We start from the raw sequence: 25,099 nt of genomic DNA on the forward strand, positions 1-25,099 counted from the left end.
TTGTCTAGTCTCCAGGCAAACTGGACATCATCAGGACATTGTCAGTAAAACAGTCGTGTAACAGGGGTCTTAGTTGGTTCTACCAATGGAAGTCCTGTTACCAGTTATACAGATGGGTGTGACTCCCTTTGGATTCTTGGAGGACTTCTGCTGCCTCACTGGGTGGGTGTATGGGTAGGGAGAACTGGCCTCAGATTATAGATGAGAGGTCCTGGAACTGAGTAGCTCAGCTGGTTAAAGGTTCACAACTGAGACTGAGTTCTGCAGGCCTACCTCCAGGGACTTGGATGGGCATGCCTACTACTAGATTTCTGAGTAGGTAAGACTTCCCTTGGGTCAAGACTGAGAGAAGCTGGAGCCAAGTTGCAGGGTCATTTCAGAATCTGCTGTGGAGCCAAGTTTGGCGAGCTAACTTCTCAGGACATTGACGAGTGTGACTCCCAGAAAGCTGCTGAGTAGGCAGGACTGCTCTCAGGCTGCAACTGAGAGTGGCTGGAGCCAAGTAATAGAGTCATTCAGGATTTGTTGTGAGACTGAGGTCACCACTTCTACCTCCTGAGGCATGGATGGGCAAGAGTCCTGGTGGATTCCTGAGTGAACAGGACTGCTCTCAGTTCACAGTCTGGGTCTAGGGATGTCATAGTTTGTATGCAGTTGTATACAAAACTCTACTCCTTAACATCTATGCCCACTTTATACTCTCAGTTTATAATTAAATTATATACCAAAGTTAAAGGTGGTTTATACATCACGATTACAGTATTACAAGATTCTGTATTTGTCTAAATATTTCTTGTTAGTAGAGAGCTTTATATTTCCACATAATTTTGTATTGCTGTCTAGTATATGTTTGCTTCAACTTAAACAACAATTCTTATAAGTCAGGCATAGGGCTGATGAATTACTTCAGTCTTTGTTTATCTTTTGTTCTCCTTCATTTTTGAAGTACAGTTTTGCTGGATATAGTATTCTTCACAGACAGATTAATTGACTGATTGATTGATTGTCGATGTCTTACTCTGTTGCCCAGGCTGGAGTGCAGGGTCATGATCATGACTCACCTCGGCATCAACCTCCTTGGCTTAGATGATCCTTCTGCCTCAGCCTCCTGAGTAACTGGGACTAAAGGCACACACCATAGCACCTGGCTAATTTTTTAATAGGTCTCACTATGTTTCCCAGGCTGGTCTAGAGCTCCTGGGCACTGGACCTGGCCTGTTTCCTCCCCATCTGTTGATAGTGTTTTCTTTAACACATATTGACACATATTAAGTTTTTTCTTAAGAAACATTTAAGGGGATTCTGTATTGTTCCACTGATCTTTCTATTGATTATTTTTAAGAAACATGTTATTGTTACTATAGTTCCATGGTACAACTTTATATCTAGAAGGGGAAGACCATCTTCACATTATTTTTTATTTTTAAAATATTCTTGCCCTTCTCACCCTTTTTTCTTAAAAAAAAGTTTCTGGCCTCTCTAATCCCTTCAAAAATTAAAAAAAGAGAAATATTTTTGTTTGTTTCTGTTTTTTGCAGTGACATTGAGCTCTGAAAATAATTGTAAGGAATATCAGTCTTGATTATATGTCTTAGAAAATTTGTGTAGGTTTCTTAATCTATGTTCCACTTGTGTCTTTTTAAACTTATTTGTAAACATTCTGTTTCTATAAAAGAGATGTTTTTGTGCCGTAGTTTTAATAACTGGCCTTTGATTTTCTAAAGGAAATTTTTGCACTTTTACTTTATCACTGGACAAATTTACCTATTTTTACTTTCTATTACGTTTTAGTTGATTTGGGGGGACTTCCTATATTAATCCAAGTTTTAACCAAATAAGGAGAAATTTTTCTTCACCTTTCTTTTAGTTTAATGCCTCCTATTTCTGTCCCTCGTGTTGGATTACTGAATTTGCCAAAAGTTCTTTAAAAATGGGAACAATATTACATTTGAGTTAAAACCATAAACCTGGAAAACCTGGTTTCAGAACCTGATCTTAGAACTGGAGGATCCTGAGTCAGAACTCAGGGGTTATGGAAGATGAGATGGCTGAAGAGACATTTCCCACACGTTGCCATGAGTCCTCAGACCACAGGGTATACTATTGTGTGAAACAAGGGTGGAACCAGGCCTAGGTGGCCTATGGAAAGGTCCTGTGTAACTCTGTGAAAACTAACCTGTATAAGCTTAATAGTGTTACTTGGGCAAACTATCCCCTTTAGGTCTCGTTTTCAGAATCTATAAAATGGGAACTATGATAGTTCCTATAGTTTTTATGAGGATCATGTGGCTACCTATACAGATCATGTAATACAATAAATATTAATAATGCTAAATAAAAGGGGATGTTGGGGACCATCTTGAATTATTAGTATCTGATTTTAACAATAATGAACAAATGTTTCACCAGTAACTATAAAGTTGAATGTAGATTTAATACAAACATTCTTCTAATCCATAGTTTGTTTATTAAGGAAATATGTTATAGTTACTAAGCATTAAAGCTAAGAGAAGAAACATCATGTCTGACTCCCTCCATGTGAAAAGGGAAGTTAGCTTTATTTTATCCCCCCACAGCCCAACATTCATTAGTTTATTCTAGATTTACAGAACTAGTTTATTATTATAAATTTATCTTCACTTAACTGATGGTTTTAGTTTTTGCTTTCATGTTTATAAACTTTTTATTGGTATAGGTATTTTAAATAAAATAGGAGAATAAAGACAATAGTTTATTTGCATTTTTATTAAGGTTATGCTTTGACACTTGATTCATCAAGTGAGAGACTTTTTAAAGCACTAAGAGAGAGTAATCCAGCTAAGTTTAACCTACTCTTCTAGGAAGACATAATTTGCAGCTGTAAAAAAAAAGTTAGCTTCTTTTTTTACACTTGTGATTCTGTTACTGTATATCATTGTGAAGTAAATCATGGATAAAACTCATAGTTTTTCCTAATTTTTTTCTAACAACTAACAAATTAGAATTGACTTCATTTTTTAAGGACACAGAGAGGTACAGTGCTATTTACAGAAGGTTAATTGAATCCTAGTGTTTCTTGTTGATGAGAATATACAGTAGAATATTACTGAATGATAAATTTTTCTATTTCTTTTAGAAACTTCTTAGAAGTTTTGATGAGTGAGTTATATAGCTTTAGGAAGACTTCAGTAATCTCTGTCTCTTCTAATCATTATGAAATCGGTCTATATTTGGATTATGCTTTGTGGATGTTTGAGAGCCATCTGCTATCTTAATATTAACCTGAGGTAGAAATTCTCATTTTTACATGGAACTCATTCTGCAAGAGTACCTTTACTATATCAGTATACAAATATCCATTTGAAAATGGACTGTGGAGTCGGGCTCGGTGGCTCAGCCTGTAATCCCGCGCCTTTGGGAGGCTGAGGTGAGTGGATTGCCTGAGCCCGCGGGTTCGAGACCCGCCTGGGCAGCAGAGACCTCATCTCTACAATAAATCAAAAAATCAGCTGGGCGTGGTAGCGCATGCCTGTAATTCCGGCTACTTGGAAGGCCGAGGCGGAAGGATCGCCGGAGCCCAGCAGGTCGAGGCTGCGGTGGCCGGGAGCGGCCACTGCACTCCAGTCTGGGTGACAGAGTGAGACTCCAACTCAAAAAAAATGTTAATTCAGTACAATACTCTAAAATATTAAAATACATTAGGTATTTATTGCCTTGACTTATGAGTTTTCTACAAGATTATTTGGACAACAATGGCACTTAATTTTAAGATTGAACACATATAATAAGTAATGAGATAAGGGGAAAAACATTTGGCATAAGGCTAGGAGAGTCTTAAGGCTGATTATCAATTATCGCTTTAGTGTGTTGTTAGCAATTTCATGGAGACATAAAAGACTAATATATCTAAAAGTCTACTCTTGGCATATAGTACTTTAAGATTGCAAATATGATTTTCAGTTCACTGCCATAGTAACCTATTAAATGTATCCCAGTCCTCAAAGAGTTATCAAAAATTGTCTTGTTCATAGTACAAATTTACGTACAGGAAAACTTGACTTTTACAAAGGTTAATGTTTCAACAGACCAATTGGACAGGAAAAAAGCAATGTCACATTTTAGGTGATATAAACCTATCCTTCACTTAATCTTCTTCCTGAAAAACCACCTGACTATTTAATGTGCTATTTACAATGTGCTCTTTACAATTCAGGCCTCTGGAAGCACTGAGTGCTTGAAATCTTTCAGTCTTATTTTTTAAAATAGGTGAAAATACTCATCATAATGTTCACGTATTTAAAAGAAGATTTAAACATGGGGATACGCCAAAGTGGTTTAAGTGACTGAAGTCTGGATTTTATTTTTATTTTATTTTTTGAGTCAGGGTCTCATTCTGTCGCCCGGCTGGAGTGCAGTGGCACAATCACAGTTCACTGCAGTTTTGACCTTCTCGGCTCAGGTGATCTTTCTACCTCCAGAGTTGCTGACTACAGCACCAATGCCACAATGCCTGCCTAATTTCTTTTAATTTTTTTGTAGAGACTTGCTTGTTGCCTAGGCTGATCTCAAACTCCTGGAATCAATCCTCCCTGCCTTAGCCTCCCAAAGTACTGAGATTATAGGCATGAGCCACCATGCCTGACCAGAAGTTCGGAACGTCAATAGAAATTCTTTGTTATGTGATCCAGTTTCATACCTAACTTATATTTAGGGTTATAAATACAACATTACTAGTAATATCATTATCTAATATTATTTTTCCATTTCCCAATTTCTTGTAGTTGAAGAAATAGATATAGCATGTCTACTTACTTCATTCTTTCCTTCAACAAGTTTTATTTAGTATGTGTTTTATTCCAGACACTGGCTAAGTGCTAGGGGTACACAGATTGTTTTGGCATCCTCCCTTCCTTCCAGATGTGTCCAAGCTAACAAAGTGAATAGAGATACATAAGTAAATCACTCTACTATGATTGACCAGCTGAAGGCTGACTTAGAGTCTTGAATAAAAAGGCAGAAAATGTTTGTATTCATTGGATGACATTTTTGGCATGAGTGTGTAGGGTTAAAAGAGAGATAAGTTCAGTGGTTAGCTAACCCAGAAAACCACTTCAGGGAATAGTAATAGCTGTGTTGTCTTTTTCTGAACTTCTACCACCCAAACTATGTTGTTAAGCTTGAAGAATGAAGTATAGTTTAAAAACTATTTTGAAAAAGGAGATTTTCTTAAAAGCAAAACATCTACTATCATCTTATGTAACTACTATTGTGTTAGATACAATTTGGGGAGATATTGCATTAAATAAAGTTAAACAAGTTTGGCTTTTGTTAGAAAAAAAGAGAGATGGTTGAAGGATAGCATTGGAGAATGACTAAACTTAAAAATTGTTAATAGAGGAGCATGCAATGAGACTAAACAGAAATGATTGGATCTATAGACAGAAAACAAAGATAAATGCCAAACTTATGAAATAACCTACATCATTTTTTGCCTGAGATTGCCCAAGGACAGTCTCCTTTCATTGACTTCACATCTGGCTAACTCTCCCTTTCAACTCACAGAGGTGTTCATCCTACCTATGTTTTCCTAAAGAACCCCAAATCCTCAATTACAGCTTTATCATATACCAGTGATTATCTGTCTACTTATCTTTCTCCCCAAATGGACTCTAAACACTTAAATAAAAGGTAGTGCCTTATTCATCTCCATGTTTTTAGTACCCAACATAAACTTGGAAGCAAGTAGGTGCCTAATAAATGCCTAACAAAGGAATTAACCAGAAAATTGTGTCATAATTAAGATAAGTAAGCCGGGCTTGGTGACTCAGCCTGTAGTCCCGCGCTTTGGGAGGTTGAGGTGAGTGGATTGCCTGAGTCCGCGGGTTCGAGACCCGCCTGGGCAACTTGGCGAGACCTCATCTCTACAATAAATCAAAAAATTAGCCGGGCGTGGTAGCACGCGCCTGTAGATCCAGCTACTTGCAAGGCTGAGGCGGAAGGATTGCTGGAGCCCAGTAGGTCGAGACTGCGGTGCAACCACCGCACTCCAGTCTGAGTGAGAGAGTAAGACTCCAACTCAAAAAAAAAAGATAGTCAGAACTCTAAGGATAGAAATGTGATTATACATATGAAATAGTACTACCTGGATTAAGGAAACCCCAATTTTTCTGTGGTTGATTACCTCAACAAAGGTATGTGACTCACGTAACCCAACTTAAGTGTTTCTAATTGGCAAGTGGCTCTTCTGTAAAGAGTAGCTAAGGAATTGTGGCTTATTTTATCTTATGATCCTACTGTCTTCAGCACATAGGGAGGGATTACAGAGGAGCAGAGAAATGGGGGTTAACTCACAAGGTTTTTATGTGCAAGATCTGAAATTGGCACATGCACTTGTATACATTTTCTCAGTTTATAATCCATTGGCACATAATGTAACTTTCATTGACATGACTGCATACTTGCAAGGGATTCTGGAAATATGATTTAGCTGTGTGCCCAGAAAGAAACATTTCTTCCTACCATGTTGATGTATATACATTTTAAGGGGATTTCTCTATAGAAATCACATTTTTATATATTTGTATAAAAAATTATTGTAAGTATGAGATTATCAGGAACCATAGACATTTATTTAACACCAGTTATTTGTATGTCCCTGCACTGAAGGCCACTAAGCAGTTTGTTATCTACTTTGGAAAAAAATAAAGAACAAATAAATTAAATGTCTTACATAAAAGCTGAAGAAAACAGAAAGGATAATAATAATAATAAACTTAACTTTTTTTCATTGTAAGTGTTAATTATTGGGGAGTGGTGTTTGTACTAACAATGAAAAACTTATTATTAAGATTATTTGACTGTCAATTCCTCTTCATAAGTTGGCTAATTATTAAAGAGAATTCGATTACAATATAATAGGTTCATATTAAATTCACTGAAATATTTCAGCATTTCTTTTATTTTCATACTGTGTATCTTAAAACTAAATAAGAGATAGTTCTAAGTTCCATCAATAGCCAGGAGAATGTTGTCTCATTTTACTATGACTTCTAGCATAATTTTTAAATGAATGAGATAAGACATTTTTGTTATGGAGAATATAGAAGTTAATAATTTATAAAAATAAGAAAACAAAATTATTCCCATATCACCACCCAGGGAAAATCATTTTAGATAATTGTAATATATTTTCCCAGAATTGTTTTATGAATATGTGACTTTTTTGTTTTGTTTTGATGCTATTGTTTTACAAAAATGAAATCACTCTATAATCTGTTCTTCCTATTCAACATCGCATCGTGAACATAATCACACATTCTTCTTTAATATTTGAACAGCCTTATAGTATTTTATCATATGATGTGTCAATATTTATTAAGCCAATCCCTCAGTACAGCAATTAGATTACTTCTGGTTACTCATTATTATAAATGAGTTGTATTGAATATTTTTGTGGCTAAATCTTTGCCAAATAATCTTATTAACTTATGTCTAAAATGGCAAAACCATAAGGTCTCAAACTTTAGTATGCACCAGAGAGACCTTATGGTTTTGCCATTTTAGACATAAGTTAATAAGATTATTTGGCAAATAATATTTATTTGAGATTAATATTTAATAAGATTATTTGGCAAATAATATTATTTGAGAGACTTATTCAGACTCTCAAGCTCTAATCACAGAGATTTTGTTTAGGCACATCTGGATTGGAAGTCTGAATTTTAGTGAGCACCTTCTGTGATTCTAATGCAGAGGGTTTGAGCATCACATTTTGGGAAATAATGGCTTGGAGACATAGAAATACTATCTTTTCAGTCATCTCCTTACAAGAATGGCATATTTTAGCAATAATATGCTACATATTGCTCTGGTGGTTAGTTTTATGTTTTTTATTTAACCTGCTGCCTTTAACCTAATAAAGTTCTGAAGTATAATTGGTACACATTTATCTGGAGTGTGAAAAAGCCACTTAATACGGTTTTTGAATGGAAAAGGTCAGGATATAAGCATTTACTGTTTTATTATTTTTATTATAAGGATAAAATTGTTATAAGAAGTTTGGGTTTACACTGACATGAGCATGAATATAAACTTTACTTTTATTAAAGATGGTTCTCTCAGGAGTTACCTCTTCAGGCAGTTTTATCTAAAAGTGAATGTCATAAACATTCAGTTATTCATCCAATTAAAAAAAAAGTTTTGCAATTGCATTGCTAATACCCAGAGTGGAGAGCTAAACACTTGTAAAAAGTGCCACTATAACCTTGCTAGACTCACCCTTTGTTATTTTTTATGTTCATCTTGGAGGAAAGTATCTACATACATAAGTTACTAACTTAATTATGACCTATTAGCAATCCAGGAGCATTGGTTAGTTTTGCAGTTCTGTCCTTGGAAGGACTTCTTAAGTACACAGAGGCTCATTTCCCCAATCTAAAAGCTACAACTGTGACATGTGCACATACTTTCTCTTCATTTTTTTAAATTTGCTATCTCAGGAAGCATTGATTTGCCATTGGTTGTTACAAAATTAAAGTACTTGAGAACTGAAAGTAGTCTTAAGGTTTATTTTGTGTAATTTTATACCTAAAAAGGTCAAGTGATTTCTTAAGATTACCTGAGTAACTAGTGGAAAAGTAGGGCCCAGAATTTCTATCCCCTGATTTAATCAAAGATCACCATTAATATCTAAAGTTTATGTAGGGCTGATATGATCTCTGTTCTATTAATTTTTTTTGAGAAATGTAAAGGTGTTTATTGAGTTATGTTCAATGATTTTGTGTTCTTTTCTACACACCCTGTAAGGGACTATACTTGCTAAGTTAGTACAGCATTGCAGTTATTAGCTTCAGTCTTAAATAAATTTAACTAAATTAAATAGATTTGGATTTGAATCCTGACTTGTAGGTGATCAACCATCCTGGCTTGCTTGGGAATATAAGGTTTCCCCAGATACCAGACTTTCAGTTTTAAAAGTGAAAAGCCCCAGTCAAGCTACAGTGGTTGGTTATCCCACTATTCATGTGGCTGTGTGACTAAGACATGCTATTTTATAGGTCTCTGATTTTTAGTATGTAAACTGAGAAAAGTAGCTCAAAGATTTTAGTAACTGTTAAAAGATGTGGTATATATACAACATAGCATCATTTAATAAAAGACTCAATGAACATTAACCATTATTATTATTAATGTAGTTTTTTTAAAGCAAGTAGATCCTTCAAAATATAGATATTCAGGTCTAGGATTTTAAAGAAATGGACTTTGTTTTTCAGCTTTGACCTCTTCTTTACCTCCTGGGTACCCTCTATTATCTTGTTTGTCCATAAAATTAGACAATAAAATTCAAGGCTAAATAGAGTCCACCATTGCACATCCTTTCACATGTTTCCAGATATAAATAAAGAAGAAACAGATTTTCTATTTTGAAATCAATATGGAGAATAAACATCAAAGGCAGCACAGTGTATGAAAAAATTTTTAAAAAAGAAATTAGCCTGGATTATAATAATTAGCTGTTATTTTGTTGAGTGCAAACTCTGGGCCAGATATTAGTGCTTCAGATACTTCATATCTGATTCAGGCAATGATCCTGAGAGGTAAATATGATTATCTCAGTTTTCAAATGGAGAAACAATCTTAGTGAGCCTATATTACTGGTCCAAATATAGGAGTATAATAAGAGTGTACCAACTAAGCCTGGATGCTCCAAAGGCCATGCAGTTTTGACTTGTAATCAACAGACTAATTTGGGGAAATATACTTTGGCTGCCTGGGCTAGTTTCTTTACCTGCAGAACTCAGAAAGGAAGGCAATTGCTATTTATGATTGCTTGCCACTTATGATCACTTATCACATTGCAGGTAGTGAGCTAGGCACATTGCATGGATGATCTCATTTAATTCTTATATGTAAGTAGTAGTCCCATTTGTATACAGAGAAAGAGAAGCCTTAGAGAGATTAAGCAACAATCTAGGAACACAAGTAGTAAAGTGGCAAAGCAAGGATTCAAAAACCCAGCACTCTTTTGAAGCATGTTGTCTTATAACATTTGGTGATCCTGTAATTCTGAGTGTGTGGATATATAAATGTTGCTAGAGTAGACTTTCCAACCTTGGAAATAATTATTGCTCATGTAATAGTATATTTTTCTCAACTAGAATCAAAATATTATAATTTCTACTTTATTCTAGACTTGGTTTGCCTTTGCATGTGGATAACATGCATCAAATCTGCAAAATTCAGCTGTGATTTAAATATAATTCTACTGAGTACTCAAATTTTCTTCTCATGTCTTTTTTTAATTCTCCTCACAGAGTTTTATTATAAAAATTGGCAAGAGAATATCTGAGTAAGATGTGACATATAAAAACATATGCTTCAAATATGGTCTTAAGTATGAAAAAATAGGACCCGTTTTCTTCTCCTTTTATAGGCATGGATGTGAGTAAACAAAAAACAAATACACACACACACACACACACACACACACACACACACGTCCATGTGCTGCATAAATATGTTTAATCAATATGGACTACATGTAAGATAGTGGTCTCATAAGATTATAATACTGTATTTTTACTGTATTTAACCTATATTTCAATATGTTTAGACATAACAAATACTCACTATTGTGTTACAATTACCTCCGGTATTCAGTAAAGTAACATGCTGTGCAGGTTTGTAGCCTAAGAGCAATAGGCTATACCATATAGCCGAGGTGTGTAGTAGGCTATACCATCTAGATTTGTGTAAGTACACTGCATGATATTCACAGAACAATGAAATTGCCTAATGATGCCTTTCCCAGAATGGATCCTGTCGTTAAGTGACACATGACTGTGTATGCATCCTGACATATGCATAGGTCAAGCTATACATTAAAATGATTTGTTTAATAGAAGGTAGAAAAACATTTGATTTATCCTTGATTTTATAGAATTCATGCACAAAATTCATACATTCTAAGATTACCAAAGATGCTAGTCAACTGTTATCAACAAGTCATACCTGGTGAACAAATTTACTATTTTAAAAATAAATTTAGATTTCTGTTATGAGTTCTAATCTTTTCACCAAATATTGTTCTGGTTTTTGTTGTTGTTGTTGTTGTTGTTGTTTGAGCTGGAGTCTCAGTCTGTCGCCCAGACTGGAGTGCAGTGGCCGCTCCCGGCCACCGCAACCTCGACCTGCTGGGCTCTGGTGATCCTTCCGCCTCAGTCTTCCGAGTAGCCAGAATTACAGGCATGCGCTACCACGCCCGGTTCATTTTTGATTTGTTGTAGAGATAAGGTCTCACCAAGTTGCCCAGGCAGGTCTCGGACCCGCGGGCTCAGGCAATCCACTCACCTCAGCCTCCCAAAGGTGTGGGATTACAGGCTGAGCCACCGAGCCCGGCATATTGTTCTGTTAATGCTGTTGCTTTCTAGTTGGCATTTTTCATATACAAGTTTTACTTAATTTCTTCCCCAGAAAAATATAAAGCCATTATGTAATGATAAATGCTTTGAGTTTGTTGATTATGTGTGTTTTCTTGAATTTTTTGCTTTAGGCCTCCGAAGAAACACTACATTCCAGCAATGAAGAGGAAGACCCTTTGCGAGGAATGGAACCCTATCTTGTACGGAGACTTTCATGCCGCAATATTCAGCTCCCCCCTCTCGCCTTCAGACAGTTGGAACAAGCTGACTTGAAAAGTGAATCAGAGAACATTCAAAGACCGACCAGCCTCCCCCTGAAGATTCTGCCTCTGATTGCGATCACTTCTGCAGATTCCAGTGGGTGAGTGTACCCAGATGTCATTTCTCCATTGTATATTTTAGATGGTGATTGCTCTCTGTGGTCTTTTGAGTTTTGGGGGCTCATTGCTTGATTTGAGTGGGAGGACAATGGAGACATTCTAGAGTCAAAAAAAGAGGAAGATTATTTTTCTCAGGTAACATCTCTGTCTCTGCAGGAGAAGATATTTTAGTCAAATTATTTTACAAGGAGGAATTGAAAATGCATTGGTGAATGCCAATAAGCATTTGGGAAAGGACAGTTGTACTTGGAAAGTTAATATCGACCATATGTGACTTAATGGAAAAATTCTTAACAAATGAGAACAAATGGACAAATTACCATCTAGGGATACATATCTGGAAACAACGGGCAATGTTCATTGATGCAAAATGAATTTGAAATCAAGAATGGATTGTATTGGAATTAGACTCAAAATAAATACACATTTATATTCATGAGCCTAGTTTGTTGGCCTTTGACTCTTTGAGGTGTTGCTTACCAGATATAATCTTAGTTCCCCATATAAAATGATTTTATTTAGCATTAGTAATTATAGAAGAATCAGCCACAGCCACATCTTCATCATATAACATTTGCATTTTCTGTTTTACAAAGTATACTTTTTATGTTTTTATTCTTTTTCCTGCTGTTTACCAATGACATTTTTTACATTTATGTCAGTAGGTAAAAAATTATGAAAGAAAGTAAGGATAGTGGGTACATCCATTATTTGTTATTTTTGCAGCTACATTTTTAAAGAAGCTTAGATAGAAAGGAAATAGGATGAAGCCAGAGGCCCATACACAGGCAGACTCCTGAGCATTTGCTAAGACTACAAGAACAAAACAACAATTATGCTACAAATGTGTTTCTTCTTCATTCTCTGCCAAGTTAAAGGCATCTCTAGGGAAGGTGCCTTTTGGATTTTGCCAAAAGTTCTTAGGAAAGTTGTGCTCAGAGGAAATTTGGCCAGGAACTCAACTCTAAGTTGTTGAATTTAGCTGTTTGAATTGTTGCCAACCAGTCCAAGGAAGCTGTGTTATTAAAGGTATGAGGAAATTACTACTAAGTAAACAAGAAAACAACACATTCTCACCTTGAAGCAATGGGAAGAGAAAATGTGTATGGTTTTCGATGAACCATGTGTATAAATAAGAATCTGCACACAGACTTATACTAAAGAAGGGAATTTCATATGACAGTTTGACCTGAATATTCTTTTTTTAAAAAAATGCTGTCCTTCGGAAGCTATTTCTCCCCTCTTTGGGATCAACATCCCTTCTGTTCAGGATTCACCGATAACAGGTATATCTAGGGTTCCCAAGACTATTTTCTTTAGGCTCAATGATTTGCTAGGAGAGCTCCCAGGATTCAGCAAACAGTCACATTTGTGGCTATGATTTATTACAACAAAAGGATTCAAAGTAAAATGAACAAAGAGGCACATGGGACAAAATCCGGAGGAAACCAGATACAAGTTTCCAAGTGTCCCCAAATGAAGTAAGACAGAATATATTTAATTCCCCCAGCAATGAGTTGTGACAACATATGTAAAATGTGTTCACCAGGGATGCCTTCTACCAGGGAAGCTTAGTAAAGACTCGGTGTCCAGAATTTTTACTGGGAACCGGTCACCTATATACACTGCCCGGTATGTAGCAAAACTCCAGACTTTCAGAAGGAATGTAGGTATTCAGCATAAACCACACGTTTGAACAAACAGTTTAGACACAGTGAGTTACTCTTACTATGTAGGGAATCGTGGGATCCCTCCTGAATCCAAGTTCCCAGATGCCAGCTAAAGCCTAATGACCTTTTAAATAGGCCTTTCTAAATTTAACAGACACAGGCCTAATTAACTCTCTTCTGGACACCAGCTTTATCTTAGAATCATTATCTTGCTTTTTTCACACTTGAGGAAGAGGGGATTAAAATGAAGATGAAAATATACTAATTCAAGTCCTCAATGTATTCAATATAACTTCAGTGTAACTTTGGTATCCCAAAAAGTTTGGTGACTAAACATGATTCTTTATTGCAAGCTAGTATTATATCATGTACCCTTAAAAAAAGAAGTAGTATATTCAATATCTCTATATAATAGAACAATTTGTGAAATTAAAAATCTCAGGTAAAAGCTAAACTTATATAATTAAGCTTCAGTGTGTTGTTAAAAACAGTTTCCAAGTGCCAAGGAACTTTGTTCAGAATTATCTACGTCATAGCAGTTCTGTTGGTTCAAATTTGTTTTTTTCTTAATTGAAAATCTAAGAATCAAGTACAGTTGACCCTTGAACAACATGGGTTTGAACTGCATGGGTTCACTTACATGAGGATTGCTTTCAACTGTACACGGATGGAAAATACCATATTCATGGAATTTGAAAACCAAATATACAGAGGGCCTGACTTTTCATATATGCAAGTTTTTTAGGGCCAACTGCAGGATATGAGTATGTATGAATTTTGGTATATGTGGGGGTCCTGGAGCCAATTCCTGTGTATACCAAGGGATGACTGTTTAAGCAATATTGTGCTTGCTATTTATACATTTATTCAATATTATGAAGGAAAGAATGTATCTTTTTGAAAGATGAAATAAGGATGACTTTTCTGAACCAAAAGGCAGCCAAAAGAAACAATAGACAAGAATGGCCAAACAGCAAGAAACAAAGACTAAGGATACATCAAAGATATTGTTATACTTTAGGAAGCAAAAATTATTCGTGAATTAAATATTGAGGAATAGAAAATTCAGAAGCATCATTTTCTGAAATGTCTAAGCTTTGGAAGAGAAATAGAAGGTAAAGTTAGGGGCTACATTCTGTAGTCATATTTTAGTTAAGCAAGAATCCCTGATTCCTTCACAGCTGCCAGACAGGGCTAATGGGAAAGTTAGCCTATTTTAGCTGGGTATCTCCAGTCCAGTTTCCCATTATTAAAGGTTAGTGTGCCCTCAAATTCCATTGTCAACTTTAGCAACAATATTTATTATAACTACAAATTATTTTTATTATATTATTACAATATATTACAAAATATCATTACAACATTTATTATAACTACAAATCTTTGATGGTAAAGGAGACTTCATGTCTTCTGGATTTATTATTTTTTTCTTTATTAACATCAGAGCTTTTTTGTTCTCTTTTTCCGGAGTATCAGTATACTAGACACTTGCTCTGTCAAGTGTCAGGCAATGTGTCTAGAGACTTCACCATCCCTTTAGAAAGTCATGGTATGACCCCAGGAGTACCTAGTTTCTGAAAAAGAATGTTGGCCTAAAAAAGTAAGTGTTACAGATGGCAGTGATTAGCTCCCTCATCAAGCACCTGGGTCAAGAGACTGAGTTCAAGAGGGTTTTCAGTTATTAATGTTTCCATGATTCTACTCCCATTTTTTTCCTCAAGCAATGTGAGTGTGTTCAAATGTGTGTTCTTTAACAATTCCCTTTGGGTATGCCTAAACTGTCAGGATGTGTATGTTTTGTCATTTAGCAACCTTTTGAACTTTAAGTGAACACAAAACAGTATTGTTAAACCCGGGATGCCAAGAACCTTGAATTCATTCACCAGTTACTTTTTCCATGTAGGGTAGAATCCTTCAGGCTGTTTTTGTTTACTGCCTCTCCTTGAAGTAAAGGAACAACTATTAATAGCTTGAAATGTTGTGAGTTTGGCAAAGAAGTAATTTGTAATGTCATAGTTTTCCATATTTTCTTCCTAAATGTTTTTCTCTCGATTTCCTTTTATAAAACCTTTTATAAAGATATAATTTACATGCAGTAAGATATGCAAATCTTAAGTCCTGATGAATTTTTATATATTTATACATTCGTGTAATTCTCACCCTGCTTTCTGACTTGTCACTAAAGGTTAGTTTTGCCTCATGTTGGACTTCATATAAATGGGATTGCATAGTATGTATACTTTGTGTCTGAATTCTATCATTCAAAATATGTTTTTATATGTATCCATGTTGATTTATATCTTAGTAGTTTGTTCTTTTTATTATAGTGTAGGATGACGTTGTATAGATATATCCAATTTATGTATACAAATGTCTCTTATTAATGGATATTAGGGTTGTTTTTAGTTTAGGGCTATTACGAATAAAGCTGTTGTGCGCATTTTTGTACCAGTCTTTTTGTGGACATATGCACTCATTTCTCTTGAGTATTTTCCTAGAAGTAGCATTTCAAAGTCATAAGTAAGCAAATGCTTATTTTTGTTACTACCCAACAATTTTCCAAAGTGATATACTCTTTTACCCACCCCCCCATCAGCAATGTGTGGAAGTTACAGTTGTTCTGTATCCTCACCAACACTTGATATTTTCAGTCTTTTGCATTTTGGTCGTTCTATAAATATCTAGGGTTATCTTACTGTAGTTTTAATTTATATTTCCCTGATGAGTAGGGATATTGTTTACTTTTAATATGTTAATCAAACATTTGGATATCTTCTTTGTGTTATGCTCATTTAAAAATTTGCTCAGGTTTTTCTTTCTTTCTTTCTTTTTTACTTACTGATTTCTGGGGGTTCTTTAATATATTCTAGACATGAATCTTTTTGTCAGATATATGTATTATAAAGTGAATATTTTCTCCCAGCCATAGCTTGCACTTTTACTTTCTGTTTACTTTTAATATGGTGATAACCCTAAGGGTCTTTGTAATATGAGTGTGTGTGATTGTGTGTATGTGTGTGTGTTTGTGTAAAGAAAGGTGTCACTATGAAAGAGGTGATAAATGAAGATAAGAGAGATAGTATACAACAGAATTAGGTGGGAGAAAAGAAAAGGAGAATAGGCAGATGATGGGGAGAAAATCATGAAAAACAAATGAGTGAAGTATGCTGGGTGAAGAAGCAAATGTAAGTCAGGAGGTGGACCCAGTTTAACAAGTGGAAAGCAGATACTAATAATGACACAGCCCATAGGGCAATTTTACTTGGAAATAAGGACAGTCAGTCCCTTGAGTATTGGATGGTGACAAAGTGGATACCCAGGCAGTAAGAGGGCTAAGACATTAGAATGAAATGACAGCATGTTTACTAATACCTAGGTTGTAAGTGGTCAAGAGTGGGGTCTCAGGACACAGATGGTATGAACTTGAGTCTTGCCTCACCACTTACTAGCTTTGTCACTTTGATAAGTTACCTAGCCACTCAAAGTTTCTAATTTTATAAAAGCGATCATAGGAATAATGGGATACTTACCTCATGGGTTATTGTAAAGATAAAATATTTAGCACTGTTTTTGGAATATTATAAGTACTTAATATACAACAATAATACATACTATTCTTATACTGGGAAAATATTGGAACAAATTGTGTTTGTTGTTGATGATGTTTGTTTCCTTATTGGGAGTGGCTTAGGATATTCTCTACTGATAACATGTAGAAATGGCTGTTCTAGCAGATCTTGGAGTCAACCAGCAATTCGTTCCTGATTCAGAAGGTTATGGCTACTATGGACTTTCACATTCAAAAGTCTATATCTTGCTTTTGGAAATTGTCCACAGAAATGTTTTGCTTTCAAGTCCTGTCCAACTCTGTTTAGAATGAGAATGGTGACCTTCCTTACTTCTGCTTCACTGGTGAAACAATCCTTTGTGACTCCTAAATATTTTTCTGCTCAGAATTCTCAGGAGGAATTAATAGCTCCTTATGGTCCCAACTCAGGCACCGTCTTCTGTTCCCTGGGTGGTCCATGTATATCCCTGACATTCTAAGGAGGGTTTAGCTTGCTGTACATATGGAAATCACTCCCTGCGCACTGACAGGAAGTTAGAGGAAGAAAGAACGAGGGAGGGAGGGATAGCTAAATCTTTCTACATGGGTTTCACTGCTGCATTTGCTATAATAAAATGAGAGCCAAGGAGCAGGTTGTCCCCTTGTGACATGATGACACACTTCTGGGTAGACATATATTCAGGGATATGGGTGGGTGGAGAATACTACATATACTTTTTAATCACTAGTATCCTATTACCTGTCTGGAGAAGTACACTGTGTGCATTTGTATCACTATAGCCTATAAAAAATAGAAAATAAAAGTAATTTGAAGGAAGAAATGATCACTTCTGGGGATAAAATTAACTACCCAACAGAGGGGGAAGAATTATGTCAGTCTTACAAGAATTCATTTTACAAGGATCTTTCAGAAATATTTTCTTGAGTTGTGTGCCATTCACACAGGGACTGGTCCCAAATGCCAGTTAGAGATTGGATTTTTAGACTAACCACTTATCATCTAGTGTTCTTGAGTACAAACAGTACATTTAAGTGAACATAAAAAAGGTTATTTTCAGTTTTGTTACTGAATCAAAATTCAAACAGAAAGAAAAGGAAGCAGAACAGAAACCTGGATAAAGCAGATCCATCTGATCTTTCAAATTGGTTCTTTTAAAGTTAAGAAGTTATTAAGAGTGGGCATTTCATATTTGAAATATTTTGGACATAAGAATTTATGAAGCTAGAGAGTAGAGTTTCGCGGTCTATCCAGGAAACCCATACCTGCATATCAGATATGTGTTCAAGTTTCAAGAGATTAATGTGATAACTTCTTATTGAACATTATGCAAAATCTCCATAACCTACTAGGAAAAGATTACCAAAATCGGAAATGAGATACATAACTATGATTATGAAAGATTATCTAAAAATCTAGAAGTCTTGATCTAGACGAAGTTTTAAAAATAATTACTACAGAGAAACTGGGAAGCCATATTTCCATAATCTTGAAGATATATGCTAAGTAAAATAAACGTGATACTTTTGCTCTTGATTTATTTAAATGCAATGTATATGTATAGTATTTGTCTAAACTTCTCAGAATCACCACAAAACATCAAAAGCCTTTTGTATCTAAATCATTTATGCTGATTTAATTGAAACTAGTCTTATTTTTGCTTTAAAATTCTTGATTATCAAAATTAAAGTTAGACTCTAAGAGTAATGGAGCTCTTTACTATGTAATGGCTTGATCAACATCATTTTATTTCCAGCATCAGTAGCAAATCTTGAATCTAATCTAAAATAAACAATGAACAACTGCTGACTTTTTCCTCATACATCATAGAATCTCTAAAGTTTTCATGGTGTATCTACTATACCCTCAATTTACAAAATAATAAGTTCATTATCAAACTCCAATTTCTTTTTCTGACTACTCTAGTACTCTTCATTCTTGTAGTCTTTCTGAATGGCCTATTACTATACCACAATATTTACTCTATATCTGTGTCAGTAAAGTAGCTTGTAAAGGGAAAGGTTTACTTTTGTAAATCAAAGGTTACTATTACCAACCTCCTATATTCTTAAAAACACTAAAGAGTGTAGCAACTTGTACATTCACATATCAGAGCATCCGGTCCCCATTTTCAAACCTGTCTTGATCAACATGTCTTGTTGTAGTAGTACAGATTGGTTGGGTAGTATACATTGGTTGGGGAATCCCATATTTTCTAAATGTTAACTCAGAGAAGCGTTTATTTTACTGTGAAAAGTGGTAGGACCCAATACCATGTTAAGTACAGGGCCGAACTGAGCAAAACGCTTTTTGTTGCTTATTTCCATCACAGAATGGTATGTTCAGCTCCTTAGGTAATGTCTTTGCCAACAAATAAGACCCTGCTTGACCATCCTTATGTAATGTAAAACTGTTAGTCACTGTGAGTGCTTAGGGAGAGTTTATAACTCTTTAAAAGCCATGTTATTCTGTTTTACAATATTTGTGTTTATGAAAAAGATGTAGGTAAAAACATTCTGACAGAATGGTATTTATTTAACTTATGTACTACAAAATGTATATGACTAGAATGTATCACTTTGAAAAATCCCAAACAGCAACAGAAAATATATTCAGCTGAAATTCACAAAAGGATGAAGTTATCAAGCTTTTTCCCCTGTAAATGATCACTACAAAATGGCAAAGAGATTACTTTTTAAAAAAACTGTATATATAAAAGGAACATAGGAAAAATACATGACCTCTTATGTTAAACTCACTTTCCTCCCTAAACATCTAGCTAGCTAAAATTCTTTTTTAACAACAGAGAATTTAGATATTATTTATCATATCCATTTCTCTCATTCACTTAGAATCTGTCCTCCACTTGAAAGGAGATAGATGGAGCCAGACATTTTTAGATGTATTCCAAATCAGGGGAATTCAACCAAAATATATGCTACTTAGTTAAGTTGTTTGAGGTCAATTATGCAACATATCTAGATGATGGGTTGACATTATTTAATGGATTAGCATCATTTATACTGAAATTTGTAGCTCTGAGCCTGGGGAAGGTAAGACCTTTGTCATATTTCCAGATGGGCTTTGTCTCAGGGGGTTCTGACTTTTACCATAATGTATTTCTAAACAACTGTGCCTAGTACTAAATACCATAGGAAACACACACACACACACACACACACACATGCACCTTGCTGTGTAAAAATTATACATAAAAATTTAAAACTTTAGAATACAGAAAGATTTAAAAATATATAATATACAATATCTAAATAAGATTTAGAGTACAAAATTAATAATACATAAATATTATACTCTACCATAGACTTTCTGGAACTTTCCTATTATCTGATCATATGTTTCAGGCATGGTCTCCCTCTTTCCTCCATTAACTGTTCTGTGTCCCGATTAATATATGTCTTTATATTTTTTATTTCTCCAACATTATTTAATTCAGATTAACTTTATTTTTTGAAGCCGTATATCAAGCACACTTCAGAGATATTGCAGGTTCAGTTCTAAAACATCACAATAAGGGGAATATCACAATAAAGCCTGTCATACAAATTTTTTTGGTTCCCAATGCATATAAAAGTGATGTCTACACTATACTGTAATCTATTAAGTGTGCAATGGCATTACATGTAAGGAAACAATGTACAGGTCTTAATTTAAAATATTTCATTACTAAAAATGATAATCATAACCTGATTCTTCAGTGAGTCATAATCTTTTTGCTGGTGGAGGGCTGATGATGACTTGCTGCTTACTGATCAGCCTGGCTGCTGCTGAAAGTTGGAAAGGCTGTGGCAGTTTCTTAAAATAAGACAACAATGAAGTTTGCTGCATCAGTGAACTCTTCCTCTCATGAAAGATTTATCTGCAGCATGCAATGCTGTTTGATAGCATTTTTGCTACAGAGCTTTTTTCAAAATTAGAGTAAATCCTCTGAAACCCTGCTGCTACTTTTTCAACTATGTTTATGGCATATTCTATCCTTTGCTATCATGTCAACAAAGTTCATAGCATCTGCAGCAGGAGTTGATTCTATCTCAAGAAACCACTTTCCTTGCTCATCCATAAGAAGTAACTCTTCACTCGTTCAAGTTTGATCATGAGATTGTAGCAATTCAGTCGCATCATCAGGCACCACATCTAATTCTAGTTCTTTTGCTGCTTCCTCCACATCTGCAGTTACTTCCTCCAATGAAATCTTGAACCTCTCAAGAGGCCTGGAATCAATTTCCTTAATACTTCTGTTAATGTTGATATTTTGACTTTTTTCCATGAGTCACACATATTCTTAGTGGCATCTAGAATGGCAAATCTTTTCAGGTTTTCAATGTACTTTGCCCATATTCATCAGAGGAATTACTATCTATGGCTATTAAAGCCTTATTAAATGTATTTTTAAAGGATAAGATTTGATAGTCAAAATTACCTCTTAATCCATGGGCTTCCAAATCGATGTTGTATTAGCAAGCATGAATGCAACATTTATCTCCTTGTACCTCACCATCAGAGCTCTTGGGTGACCCAATGCTTGTCAACAAGCAGCAATATTTTGAAAGGAATCTTCTCAACAATAGGTCTCAACAGTGGGCTTCTACTGATATTCAGTAACCATGTTTTAACCAGATATGCTATCATCTAGACTTTGTTTTTCCATTTATAGAGAACAGGCAGAGTAGATTTAGCATCATTGGAAAGGGCCCTGGAATTTTTGAAATGCTAAACGTGCACTAGCTTCAACTTAAAGTCACCAGCTACATTAGCCCCTCATAAGAGAGTCTGCCTGTTCTTTGAGGTTTTGAAGCCAGACATTGACTTTTCCTGCTTAGCTATGGATGTCGTAGGTTGGCGTCGTCTTCCAATATAAGATTGCTTTTTCTACGTTAAAAATCTGTTGTTTAGTGCAGTCACCTTCATCATTGACTTAGCTAGCTCTGGATAACTTGCTGCAGCGTATACAGCAGCATTTGCTGCTTCATCTTGCACTTTTATGTTATGAAGACAGCTTCTTTCCTTCAAGCCTTATGAACTAGCCTCTGCCAGCCAACTTTTCTTTTGCAACCTCCTCACTTCTCTCAGCCTTCATAAGATTGAAGAGAGTTAGGCCTTGCTCTGTATTAGACTTTGGCTTAAGTGAATGTTGTGGCTGATTTGAATCTTCTATTCTGACCACTAAAAGTTTCTTCATATCAGCAATACGGCTGTTTTGCTTTCTTGTTACTAACGTGTTCACTGGAGTAGCACTTTTAATTTCCTTCAATAACTTTTCCTTTGCATTCACAACTTGGCTAACTGTTTAGTGAAAGAGGCCTAGCTTTCAGCCTGTCCCAGCTTTTGGCATGCCTTTCTCACTAAGTTTAATCATTTCTAGCTTTTGATTTAAAGTGCACGACTCTGTTTCACTTGAACACTAAGAGGACATTGTAGGGTTATTAATTGGCCTCATTTAAATATTATTGAATCTTAGAGAATAGGGAGACCTGAATAGAGAGAAAGAGATGGGAGAATGGCCAGTTGGTGGAACAGTTATTAATTTTGCTGTCCATATAGGTGTGGTCTGTGGCATCCAAAAACAATTACAATAGTAACATCCAAGATTACTGATCACAGATCACCATAACAGATATAATAATAATGAAAACATCTGAAATATTATGAGAATTATCAGAATGTGACACAGAAACACAAAGTGAGCACATGGTGTTGAAAAAATGGTACCGAGAGACTTGCTCAAAGCAGGATTTCACAAATCTTCAATTTGTTAAAGATGTAACATCTGCAAGTGCAATAAAGCAAAGCACAATGAGTATCTCTGTATTTACAAACATATTTCAAAATCAAGTTAAAATAATAAAAGAATACAGGCAAGCGATCCTGGTAAATATATTTGTCCCCTTAATCATATATTATCAGGTATTAATGTATTCACTTTACAGTCATCCATCAAATAGTAAATGTCTATTTTTTTTCTGTATCCTGAGCCATGCCCTGGTGACCCAAGGCTCAACAAGGTAAACATAGCCATTTCCCTCACAGAGTTTTGAATCAAGTAGGACACAACAAGAAAACAAGCAACCATGATCTTGTTGTTTATATGTAATGTACAAGTACAACTGTGGACATGTGGAGTAATATGGGATATCATAGGGGACCAAACTAACCTAGGCTTGTGATGAACTGACACCTAAGCTGAGGCCATTACAAGAAGATGGCAGCAGTCAGAGAAAAATGTAGGGTCAAAGGCAGTCATGATAAAGCAGAGTGTTTGCATTCAGATAACTAAAAACTATTAAAGCATGGCTAGATCGGTAGGTCAGTTGAAGGTACAGTTGATAACAGTTGCCATTAACTTTTCATATAACCAATATGTGAAGTTTTATAGTATTTTCCAGTGGCACTAAGCAGCCAAGATATAAGCTTTGGCAAAGCAAACAGTTGGATTAATCCAAAATAGGAAAGTAGGTACAATAAAAGAAAAAGGGATTTGAGGGCATTTGCAAGAGAGTGAAAGAAGTGATGAATTGGTGGCAACTAAGCTGGTTATAGAAATTATCTACTATAAGTAGATACAGATATAGAAAGCTCTCAAGGTCTCTAGAAGGCTCCATGATGCCAAATGGGTAAAATTAGAGTAACTGAGCAAGTTGAAAAGATAGGCAATTATATTTGGAGGACAGGATATTTAAACCTTAAGATGTAATTTAGGGTATATTCAAGATGTAGAAGGTTGCCAGGGAAGAGGGTGACTGCAGTAGAAAAAAATTTGTCAAGGAATTGAGTGTTGTGGGCATTAGGTGACTCATCCACAGCAACACTGAAGTCACCCAAGATAGCAGTAGGACCTACGATGTCAAGGTGATAAAATGTGGGCAGTTTTTCCTGAATGAGACACAGCGACCAGGGAAACTGTTGGAAGTCAATGATGAGAAAGTAGAGTTGATTGGCATAGATGTCAAGGGAGAGGTTTTCACAAAAGGGTTGAGGAGTAGTGATGAGTAAGTCCATGTGAATGACCAGGACAGCACCCACCATATCTCAGGACCCAGAGAGGGCACTGAAACCAGAGTGGCCAGCTTGAGTACACCACAGGAAGGTGGAGTCCTCAGCAAAGAGACAAGATTGAAAGAAGTCAGGATGTCGGGTGACTCTTCAGTGACAAGGCTGAGGATGAAAGGAAGTCTGCTTGCCACGGAAAAAGAGCTCCAGATGACATAACTGCATAATTTGGAAAAAATAAGATTGGGAGAGTAGACAGAGGAAAGAAATCATAGCATAACATGGGGATGAGAAACTGAAAAAACAGAGATGAGAGAAGTTCTATATCAAGTGGTTCTCTGAGATAAGATTGGGTTAGCTGAATTCCAAAATATTTTCAATAATTGGTCCAGCTGTCCTCGGACTGACAGATGTTTAAGCAGGGAGGGAGAAGTTGAGGATTGCTTGTAAGTCTTTTGGAAGGGCCATGGAGGTTGTCCTAGGTCAAATAAGAAGGTCCAGAGTGGTAATCTTAGGTTCCCGGTGCTTTTCAGCATCTGCTGGATATAGCAGGAGCTTCTGGTATTTGGTGACTTTTCCATTTTCTGAATTACTCAGCCATTTCCTAGATTTATTACAGACAGTGAAATAGGGCGGGCTCGGTGGCTCACCATGTAATCCCAGCACCTTGGGAGGCTGAGGCAAGTGGATTGCCTGAACCCGTGGGTTCGAGACCAACCCAGGCAACTTGGCAAGACCTCGTCTCTACAATAAGTCAAAAATTAGCTGGGTGTGGTAGTGCATGCCTGTAGTTCTGGCTACTTAGAAGGCTGAGGCTGAAGGATCACCAGAACTCAGCAGGTCAACATTGGGGTGGCCGTGAGTGTGCCACTGCCCTCTAGCCTGGGTGACAGAGTGAGACTCCAACTTAAAACAAAACAGAGTACTTCACAGTTGAGACCTGGAATTAACCTTGATATAATATGTATGCAAACATAATTTTTTTAAATTCTGGTGTCTCCTGTGACCTTGTCAGGGTCACATTTTTGTTTGCATTTGCACCCTCCAAAATAGTATTTGTTTTTTTTTTTTTTTTT

General features: G+C 35.8%; 1 protein-coding gene across 1 annotated transcript in view; it reads left to right on the forward strand.

Annotated features, from left to right (window-relative positions):
• The window catches only part of LOC110596629 (cAMP-specific 3',5'-cyclic phosphodiesterase 4D-like), a 196,647-nt gene extending 184,594 nt beyond the window's left edge, over nucleotides 1-12,053 (forward strand). Inside the window, exons 2-3 of the mRNA XM_021718059.1 lie at nucleotides 11,531-11,760; nucleotides 11,936-12,053. Of these exons, the coding sequence (XP_021573734.1) occupies nucleotides 11,531-11,760; nucleotides 11,936-12,053 (348 nt within the window). The remainder of the gene's footprint in view (nucleotides 1-11,530; nucleotides 11,761-11,935) is intronic.
• Nucleotides 12,054-25,099: the final 13,046 nt, after the last annotated feature.

Source organism: Carlito syrichta, unplaced genomic scaffold (genome assembly GCF_000164805.1).
Source record: "Carlito syrichta isolate Samal-C Ts95f unplaced genomic scaffold, Tarsius_syrichta-2.0.1 Scaffold311771, whole genome shotgun sequence".
Lineage (NCBI taxonomy): Eukaryota > Metazoa > Chordata > Mammalia > Primates > Tarsiidae > Carlito > Carlito syrichta.